The 11,250-nt window shown below is 43.1% G+C and overlaps 1 protein-coding gene across 1 annotated transcript in view; it reads right to left on the bottom strand.

The window, feature by feature from the left end:
- LOC126236237 (uncharacterized) overlaps positions 1-10,974 on the bottom strand; it is a 204,283-nt gene extending 193,309 nt beyond the window's left edge. Inside the window, exon 1 of the mRNA XM_049945378.1 lies at positions 10,838-10,974. Coding sequence (XP_049801335.1) covers positions 10,838-10,895 — 58 coding nt within the window. The 5' untranslated portion in view covers positions 10,896-10,974. The remainder of the gene's footprint in view (positions 1-10,837) is intronic.
- Positions 10,975-11,250: the final 276 nt, after the last annotated feature.

The raw sequence follows: 11,250 nt of genomic DNA on the forward strand, positions 1-11,250 counted from the left end.
GCCAGTGAAATTTTTTTCTGACTCTCTGTGACCCTCCCCCATGGGTCAAACAGACATGAGACCATGCGTGCTGTCCCCCCCCCCCCCCCCCCCCCCGTGAAGCTAATTTGGTACGACCCCCAGCCCCTTAACCAATATTCTACGCCCGATTGTTCGTACGCAATCATCTTTGTTGGTTATTGAAATTTCCTCGCGTCATACTAATGAACTGAAGTGTGCCACCTGTTCTGCCCATGACTGAGCCATGTGGTCATTTCACTTCATATCTATGCAAATTGCTACACCCGCACGTATATAAGCGTCGAATGATTCAAATTGTGATTTAATAATTTTGTACCCATGAGACACTACATATTTCCATTTTTATGAAGTGTGTAATTTCACATTTCTGAAGAGGATAGCAGAAGCGATTCATAGAAATGCCGTCCAATACACTTGAATCTTAGAACATATCCTGAGCTCAAATGTAATGTGGTATCTCGAACAGAATGACTTCCTCCATGACAACCACCATGGATTCCGAAAACATTAGTCATGGGAAACACAACTCGCATTTTTCTCATATGACGTCTTGAAAGCCTTGGATCAAGGCAGTCAGATAGATGAAGTATTTCTTGACATTCGTGAAAGTGTTTGACTCAATACCCCACACGTACGCTCATAAATCGAAAGTACTGTCGTATGAGGTATTAAGCAAAATTTGTGACTGGATTGCGGATCCCTTTGTAGGGAGGGTGCAACGTGCTGTCTAGGATGCTGTGTCCTGCTGACCAAGGTACACTCACTCCAGTCACAAATTTCGTTTGATACCCCTTTATAATCGTTCTTTCATTAATAAGCGTTGGTTTGACAGTGATCAGATGCTTTTCGGAAGTCAATAAATACCACATGTGCAGACAGCCTTGATCCTCGGAGTTCAAGATGTAATGTGAGAAAAGCGCGAGTTGCGTTTCCCACGACCGATGTTTTCCTATTCCAAGTTGGTTGGCGTGGAGGAAGTCATTAGGCCCTTATTACCCCATTACGTTTAAGCTCAGAATAATTATGCTATAAGATTCTACAATAGATGGATGTCAAAGATACTGGTAGGTAGTTTGGGATCGCCTTTCCTACCGTTCTTACAGACAAGTTTGATCTGTGTCGTCTTCCTACTATTAGGCACAATTTTTTGTTCGGGGACTCACAGTGTACCGTAGTTAAAAGAGTGCCTATGTCAGGTGCAAATTTTGTATGGAATCTGACATGAACTCTATCTGGTCCCGGAGCTAAGTATCATTTAGGCGACTTCAACTGTTTCTCAGTATCACTGAAGCATAATGTCACAATGTAAGTTTCACACAAGTGGATCAATATGACATTTACAGTGATGGATTTCGATTGTGTCTATTTGTTACCGACTTTGCAGGCTTCTGGCATGCTCACATGTTACTGTTAAAGTAATCTGAGTTATTGGCGCTGTGTATTCAGTTCCAAACAGTGTTAACACATAGCACTTACTCGTCTTGAACTTTCGTGCTATCGGAGTGTTGTTGTCCGAAGCTAATAAGATGTAAGGCGACGGTTTTTTTTTTCAGGTGGTCCGTATTTATTTGATACATAATTTCATTCGTGTCTAAGTAGAGGTGTCCTACATTTCATCCTATCATTCAGATGACTGCATATGTATGAAGTTTGACGAATTTTCTTCATTTATATGTTTCTACTATGAAACCGGATTGTCATTGACTCCAGGTGAGCGTAGATCGAATTATGAGCGATAAACACCTTTTGATTGTTAATCGATACTTTCGATTTCATCAGATGGCTTATTCTGTGAAGTGTCATATGCGTCCACCTACATATTTTGGGCCGTGACACGGGCTAATAAATTATTGAGTGCACGGACTCACCGAAGGGAAATGCACTAGCCCACAGGAGCATTGGCAAAACCATAGTTGCTTCTTCAATCTCACACGTCCCTGTAGGATGATGTGTGTTCTGCCTTCGTTACCACTCATCAAACAGACACTCCTGAATTTCACCTTTGCTGTTTCTTGGCTGGTCCTGGACGTTCATGAATCAGATTTCGTATCAAAAACCAATGAGTGATAAATGATTTCTTGATCTATAGATATACGGGGGCTTTATAAAGTACTTTTACAAACTTTAGGGTCAGTTTCTTCACACCAAAACAAGAAAAACGTTCGTATAAACATATTTTAGAAAATCTTCCGGTTTTGAGTTATTACTAAGAAGTTTACAATTTACTAGAATAGAGCTCACCAACACATAAACTCATAATAAATGCTCTAAATTCGCTTCTCTTGCTCCTAAACACGCATGTACTCATCGAATCACTGACGGTCGCGCCCTTTTCAATAGTCCCTCACAGTTTCAACGCTTTCACAGGCTTCCATGATACGTCGATGAAGAGTTTCTGTATCCGAGTGGTCTGCTGCATACACCATTGATAATAATCCAAAGGACTGAGATGGATGGAATGTTCAAGCCATGGAACTCTTCCTCCTCTACCTATCCATGTGTCATGGTAGACACAGCTAGTGCATCTCTAACACTGAGACTAAAATGCGCTGGATCTCCATCATGTATAAACTACATATTTTTTCTTGAATGAGATTTTCACTCTGCAGCGGAGTGTGCGCTGATATGAAACTTCCTGGCAGATTAAAACTGTGTGCCCGACCGAGACTCGAACTCGGGACCTTTGCCTTTCGCGGGCAAGTGCTCTACCAACTGAGGTACCGAAGCACGGTTTGGAAGGTAGGAGACGAGGTACTGGCTGAAGTAAAGCTGTGAGGACCGGGAGTGAGTCGTGCTTCAGTAGCTCAGTTGGTAGAGCACTTGCCCGCGAAAGGCGAAGGTCCCGAGTTCGAGTCTCAGTCGGTCACACAGTTTTAATCTGCCAGGAAGTTTCATATCAGCGCACACTCCGCTGCAGAGTGAAAATCTCATTCTGGAAACATCCCCCAGGCTGTGGCTAAGCCATGTCTCCGCAATATCCTTTCTCTCAGGAGTGCTACTTCTGCAAGGTTCGCAGGAGAGCTGCTGTAAAGTTTGGAAGGTAGGAGACGAGGTACTGGCAGAAATAAAGCTGTGAGTACCGGGCGTGAGTCTTGCTTCGGTAGCTCAGTTGGTAGAGCACTTGCCCGCGAAAGGCAAAGGTCCCGAGTTCGAGTCTCGGTCGGGCACACAGTTTTAATCTGCCAGGAAGTTTCATATTTTTTCTTGTTTGCAGAGGCACACGTTAAAGTATGGTTTGAAAGGTTTTTGGAAGCACTGCGCCTGTAAGACGAACTGGGAGAACCTGTGGCCCTACTAGACTTTCACGCAAAATTCCAGCCAACATATTAATCTTAAACTACTGATGATGATGTATAATCTGTAATGTAGCATGAGGATTACGATCGGTCCGTATGTGCTCGTTGTGAAAGTTTGTTCTTCTGCCTCTTCCAAACGTAACCTCTGCTGTAAGCAAAAAATAAGTAACAAACAACGGTTTGGCAGTTTGTGCAACAAACCATCGGCAAAGGTTTCCGTGGTGGATTGGTAGCAAGTATAAGGCCCTGTACGCGTTGAAGATGATACGGATACATGAGTTGCTCGTGCAGTATCATCCATGCTGAACTTGGACCACATGCTAGGGCCACTCGCCTTGTGGTGATGCCTGGCTCTTCTTTGAACGTGCTCTTGCTGGTCAGGTGTACGACCAACACGTGTTCTTCATCGATCAAAAGTCTGCAGTGCTACGGATCCTGTCCTGGCAATGCTGGCGATACACAGCACCTAGGGTTGGATAACTCGGCTGTCGACGGTCTGAAAACGCCGTCTGATACAGCCGAGCGTCCGCGTGTTCATTACCATTCGCGCGGGCGTACGTGGAAATCATGCCTGCGTGTTCACGAAATGAATATCCTGCCATGTTTAGACGGACCACCTCCAATTAACTCACTACCTGTAGTACACGTGCACAAAGGACAGGCCGTCCGTTGTGACCGAGCGGTTCTAGGCGCTTCAGTCCGGAACCGCGCTGCTGCTACGGTCGCAGGTTCGAATCCTGCCTCGGGCGTGGATGTGTGTGATGTCCTTAGGTTAGTTAAGGTTTAAGTACTAAGTCGAGGGGACTGATGACCTCAGACGCTAAGTCGCAAATTTGCTTAGAGCCTTTTGAGCCATTTGAGCCACAAAGGACACTTCGAAGACAGACGAATGACGAATGTGTACATGCTTCCCTGGCAACCCAACATCTTCTAGGGTACAATAATCCAAACGGATGCATAGATAAGTGAAGTTGTTGACTTGTACTTGGAGAGCTGTTGATCATCAACTTGCATTAATAACTCGACAACGAAGGATTTTTTTGCATATGTTTATATGAAATTTTTTCTTATTTTTGTATAAGGAACCTGCATCAAAAGTTTGTAAAAGTGTATTTGTAACACCATGTAGCACGATGAATAGGAAACAATACCGAATGCAGGAAATGAATTTGCAGTTGCGCATACGGGCAACCTCCAAACGTAAATGGAATGATGGCATTGAAAATTTGTGCTGAACCGGGACTCGAAGCCGAATTTCCCGCTTACCGCGAGCAGTCGCCTTAACAATGTCGGCTATTCGTGTACGTTTCACGGCCAGACCCGAACTTCCATATGTCTTCGTCTATGTGTCACTAACCTGCACTCGTATACCTACTGTAATTCCAGAACAGAGGAGACATTTTATCGCAAGGCGTTAGCCTTCTGTTGTCGGATAAATATTACATTGCAGTGCCTGTCTTTGATAGAAGACGATGCAATGCATGTATATCCGAAGGAATATTGCATTGTACTTCGAAATGGCACAGGCACTGCAATATCGTAATACTGAAAGCAGCACTCTCCAACTCTTCTCACTCTATCTTCTATAGGTGGCAAATCGGAACGCGTGTAAGAGAAAATACACTAGACAACGGGCACCACTTTTTTTTAAAGATTTTCTACCACTTGACCAAATTGTATCTGTTAACTATCCACATGTTACAGCAGTAGCAATAGACACCTGTTCAGTGGCCCGGCCGACTCCAGCTACCCGAAGAGTCAATCAGGTGCAGACTCCTCCTCGTGAAACAGTTACAGCCGACGGCGCACTTATACGAGTGAAGGCCGGACCACTGTTACTGGGGCGGCCCGCTTTCACTGTTGCCAGACATTGCCGTATGAATGAACACTGCAGGTCACCGTGAAAGTCCATTGACGGGCTGTCGATGAGAGAACACACCCTCCGGTTACAGCGTACGCAGGGCGACTTCCGCGCTGTGAACTGCTGGCTGGTCGCAGCAGTCAGGTAATATATTGGGCAGCAGAGATCAAATGCTACACTTACTTATACCGTAACGAGCCTTTGTGTGAGAGGTGACTTGTACTTTCGGAACACATTCATTACGTGCAAGTCGACCTACATGTCGGCTTTTTTCTTTTGTTGTATATGCGTTGCTTAATTCTCTTGATAAGTAGTGGTTGATTTACCACATACCTCTCTATGAGTTTTCTGAACTTGTAATTGATATATAATTACAATAATTACTGTAGTTACTTCAACTGTCGATTCGTAAGGAACGGAGTAAGGTTAGAGATTAACTTCCCTTCGACATCGAGGTCATTTGAGACAGAGCAGTGTCCTACAGGACAGTACTGGGGAATAAAACAGATCATGACCTTGTTAAAGGACCAACCTGGCAATTTGTGCAAGAGATTCAGAGAAAAGTCTTCATCAGAGCCTGCGCTTCCCGAATACAAGTGTACTGGCCGTTGTGAACAAAGAAGTAGGTGACAACATGATATGTCGAAGAACAACATAAGTCACACAGAAAATAAACAAAAATAACGTTTCCAGGAATAACCACTCACTCTATAGTGATACATTGTATCGAATGGAAGAATTTTAAACATTTTAATGAAGAAACATTGAGTTTCAGCAGACCTTAAATATGTAACATGACTTCGATAGATGAAAACTCTGCATAGTTTACACTATATTAGAAATCTCATACAATCAAAACTTAGTCATACTAACTAATCAGTCATTTGAAGAGCAGGACGTCGGTTTTACGTAGCCTTGTATGTCTTTCTTTGGACTACACAAAGCTGTACTCATATGCCAAGTGCGTAGTATATTTTGGAAAGAGAACAACAATATTTTAAAAAAAGGTTTGCACTGATTAACATAGCGCTTTTAGACTGCGGTCGTATGCGCCTATCGGATAAATAACCTTACATTACAAGCAATATCGGCCTCCGTAACTGAAACGTGTTCGTGCTGGGCTGACTCAAGAAGGGCCCTGGATCAGGTGGTGCCAAAGGTTGAAACTTTGACCCCAGACTCTAGAGGACAATTGGGGACCTACTTAAAGGAAAAGGAAAAGCTCCAGTTTTGTAAGCCTTCACTAATAGCCGAGAGGACGAGGATTTACCGTCCGATAATTGATGCATGGTTGGATGGGCAGATAAAGCAATGGCGTAATTGTAGAGTTCATGTTTATTTTTAGGCCATGTGACGTGCGTTCTTTACGGAACACTTTCCATTATCGATCATGTTGCAGGAATAGAGACACTGGAGAAACTACAAGTGGAAGCTCCTGTCAGTTTCTCTTTTCGTGAAAAAAATTGTAGTTGTGCGACAAGAATCTACTGCGCACATTTGAAAAGAGGATAACATCGCAATAAATCGAACATAAGCAGTATGCAACTTCGTTGAACTTTCTCTGGGTCCAATCATATCAAGGCCTCGAGCAGAAGGACTACATTGGCCTCGTCGAAAAGGACGCAGCGCACAGTGGACATTTATCCCGATTTCAATGCATTCGACCACGTCTTTGAGCTTAAAGCGAAGCCAGAAGCCATATAATGCATGGAAAGCAGAATGGGAAGAAATTGATGGGAAAGAGGTCGCCAGTAGTATACTGTACAATCTTCTCGCGCTCTCCCCTCTCGCAAGCGATATCTGACTTCAGTTATAAGGATGCATTTCAAACGCAGGAATTTTTTCCGTCCCCTCCACAGAACCACAGAACATCTTTTGGAGACTCCCGATCTTATTCGTGCGACTCAGCTCGGATACAAATCACACATTCTTTTCGTATGAGTGCTATTGTGATCAGCGAGTCACTTGATGCAAGAGACTAAGCGAACTGAAACATCTGTTTCGCATTAATTTCAACACTACCCTTGTATCACAAGAGGCTATCACTTACTAAGTAATACTGAACTCCAGAATGAGATTTTCACTCTGGAAACATCCCCCAGGCTGTGACTAAGCCATGTCTCCGCAGTATCCTTTCTTTCAGGAGTGCTAGTTCTGCAAGGTTCGCAGGAGAGCTTCTGTAAAGTTTGGAAGGTGGGAGACGAGATACTGGCACAAGTAAAGCTGTGAGTACCGGGCGTGAGTTGTGCTTCGGTAGCTCAGATGGTAGAGCACTTGCCCGCGAAAGGCAAAGGTCCCGAGTTCGAGTCTCGGTCGGGCACACAGTTTTAATCTGCCAGGAAGTTTCAATACTGAACTGTTTGACTCTAGCCTGTTCATACAATTATTAGCTATTAAGCGTTCTGTATGAACTAAAATAAATTTGGTATAGTCAAAAGAAGTGTTACTAATGTCTGGGTGGTATGTACAGCAAGTTATCATAAAATTAAATTAAAAGAAAAACTGTTTTAATACGCTTTTCGATTCGCCTAGTGAGCACCTCTGTTGTCCGTGCTTTCTGTAGATTTGTAACCCACTCATCCCGCTAAATATATAAGAGTATCGTATTTATATTGTGTCTGGCTATCTTACGTAAAATCTCCGATGATGTAATTAAAATTTACAGGGCATCCCTGAGATTATACCTTTCACATGGTTAACCGTAAAAAAGAAAAAAGTGTAGAGTTGTAGTTTTCAAATATAATTCTCACTGTGCCGTAGAAAGCAGGAACATACTAAATGGTCCTGTGATATGACTGTAAAGGCTAAGTCCAACTGTCTCAACTCAGTTCCCGTAGTTTCACTATCATATTGCCAATCAATCAACTGTCTCATCTGAAAGACAAGAACCAATCCCTTTCTCGGATCTTATTGGTGGCCTGTCAATATCGAAAAGAAGCTAAGCTACAACTATGTGCTTCACTTTAGCATCATCCTCACTTATAAATCCGATGGCTATTTGTCTTTCTCTTTGGAATATGTGGGTCTATCAAAGTGGAAAACCTAAATATCAAGTTTAGAAACATGAGCCTGACTTGCTGTTTAGAGAAATTCGACAATATTAAAAATATTGAACGGATCGGTGCGTAGATTTCACAAGTTGCGCTGATATTACAGAAAGCCGCCAATGAAAATCTTTGTATACATTTCACTAATTGCATCCCAACAACGATGGAATGGATGCTACTCATTTTCATTAGAAATTGAATACCACAATGAAAGCTATTTCAAAATGTTTCTCGGGCAGGGAGATATTATTGTAAAACAGTTTTCCTGAAACAAAACAGTTTCCAGTCCCACGTAGCGCATCGAAACGCATTAAAAAATTGTATAGTAATTTACGTCCAGTGCAACTGTTCATATGGGCGAATACTGTTCATCTAGAGGAGAACGTAACATCGTTTCGTCTCCAGATTTGTGTAACGAAATACATTGATCACTTTTAACTTTTCTTTGAGGTCTGTATTTAGAATATCGACCTAATTTACTTGTTCTACGTCCTGCAGCATGTTGCTGGGCAACCGCTAGTTACACAGGCCGCTTGAGCTAGGAATAGAGAATGAGCATCAGCCAAGAGTATTGTTGAATTCTCTAGTAGCATAACCTCTGAGAAAATTCCAAAGAATCTGTACTCTGAAATATGACACTACGTTACAGCGTATTAGATTACGATGGAAAAAAGTTAGTGAAAGACAAAACTTAATTTAAAATTTGTATTTTAAGGCTGACTATTTATATCCAAATTAGACATTACTGAAGTCACCGAAGCAAAAGTTAAATGAAACTAACATACTCGTATATGCCTTGACGGAAAGGGCGGCTACCTTCAGAAGCAAGGTTGCACATGGACACTCACAAACTGCCTCGGAGTAGTTTCTTCTGCGATACGTATATTACAAGTCTGAGAGCTATTCGTTGTGCTATCTGTCCTTCTGGCTTCAATGAAAGCCTCTACCGTACAGTGTTATTCCAGTCTGATGTGGCGTCGTCAGAAAGGAAGATGAGAGCTTAGCGTACCGTCACAGCGGAGCCGTTGGAGAAGCTCAGACTGGGATGCAAATCAACAGTGTTTCTTTCAATGGAAATACCCTGATATTTACCTCAGAGAAACCATGTATGGCCTATATCAGGGTGGCCGAATAGAGACTGAAGCTCGGCTCTCCAGAACATGAGTCCACATTCCTAGCCAGTTCTGCACCATCACTTTGAGTACGTCGTAAGGAACTCAGTTTTCAACTGGCGTGTCATTTGACTCAGTACCACGTACCAAAGTGTTTTTGACAGTTGGCACTAAACCTACAGGTATTTACGCAAAATGCATAAAAATGTATATGGCGAGAAGTAGGTCATTTGCATTATCTTTTTCATATTCAATTGGAAGAACAGATTTAGGTATTCTGTACCAGTTACTGAGGGAACATTATGGGTAAAGCATCCGGATCTCATTAACGTAGGTGGAACGTCAGTACTGTATATCACTGCTTCACAGTAATGACCTATTCTGTTTTCACAGAAAAATGTAGCCTTTTCGGCGTTGGTAAATAATGTTTCGGAATAAGTGTACATGACTATCCTAGCCGAGGAAGTCTGAAACTGTCCTGTTTCTATATGTTTACGATCTGAGCTCTAACGCTGGATTAGAAAGATACACAACAAAAAGAATCTTTTCTAATTATGTCATTGTTAAACTAAAACCACGAATTCACCAGGAAAAGCAAGCCCCTGAATTAGGCTCATCGCAAAGGGGTGAATTTCCTTGAAAAAATTAAGTTTGGTTAACACATGATTCTGTTTGTCGATCTTGATCTTTGAATGATACTATTGATTTTTTACTATATGAACGAGAACGACTTCGTTTGGCGAAAGAACATTGATTACAGATCACAAATAAGGGAAAACTGAAACTGTGAATATGTAAATGTTTTGAATGGCTGTTTTCTAAAGAAACATTTTAAACATGTTAGCAATTAAGGAACGTTGTTGCACTGGTTGACTTACAACACAACACTGATTCACATATCCGAATTTTCAGAATATTCACGACTTGTTATAAGACCAGGCTTCAGCAGTATTTACAAAACAATGCTCTAAACGATTTTCAATTCCGCTATGTACAAAAATGCAATACGGCATAGCTGGAAGTCCTATTATATTTTTTGTGGCGACAAAGATCTTTTCACCCTTGGCGTCAGTGGCTCAAAATAGTTTGTCCAAGCTACAATGCAGAACCGTTTCAAGAAAATGCTGTAAACTATTGTACCAGCGTCAGCGAGATATTTTTTAAAGTGTTGTCTTTTTTATATACATTCTAGTGCCGTCTGCAATGCACGAATATAAGCCGGCTTGGGGCAGCGATGTCAGTGGCAGTAAATCATTTGTGGTGGTATACGCAGAATCAATATTTGGTCCCCTTTCTGTTAGCGGTATTAACGACGTGAATCCAACCCCATTGACACAATTATCTCTTCTCTAATTGTACATGTTATCGTACATACAGAAAGCTGCAAGGATCGGACACACGTCTAGAGCTTCTCTTATCCTCGCAAACCGTCGAAGCATTCGCACTGAAGCACAAATAGAACACTGCGCAGGGGGCCGCCGCAGCCCAGCGCCGCCTTACCTGCGAGGACGCTGATCGCCGCCTGTAGCCAGCGCATGCTGTAAGCACAGTAGATCATTACCGAGCCTTGCTATTGCTCTACTGTTTTATGCTGGCGCGACATCGATAGCAGAAAAAAACGAAGGAAGTGGCCCAGCCAATACAAGTGACGAGTGCGTGGCAGGTGGCGCCCCACCACCGCGGCCCGCGCCGCGCCGCGCGCGCCCCGCCCCGCGCAGGCACGCGCGCGCCTTCCCAAACCATTCATTTGCCATAGACTCGGAGGCAGCGCAGACACACGTGCCGCAAGAAGCGACCGCAGGCCGGCAGGCCCCCGCCCCGCCGCAACCTGCCCCGCAACCTGTCCATCGAATTCGAACTTCGCAGCCAATCGCTCGAGGCGAACGGGTCCCTTACGAACGCCCGTAGGCCTT

This window comes from Schistocerca nitens, chromosome 2 (assembly GCF_023898315.1).
Source record: "Schistocerca nitens isolate TAMUIC-IGC-003100 chromosome 2, iqSchNite1.1, whole genome shotgun sequence".
Lineage (NCBI taxonomy): Eukaryota > Metazoa > Arthropoda > Insecta > Orthoptera > Acrididae > Schistocerca > Schistocerca nitens.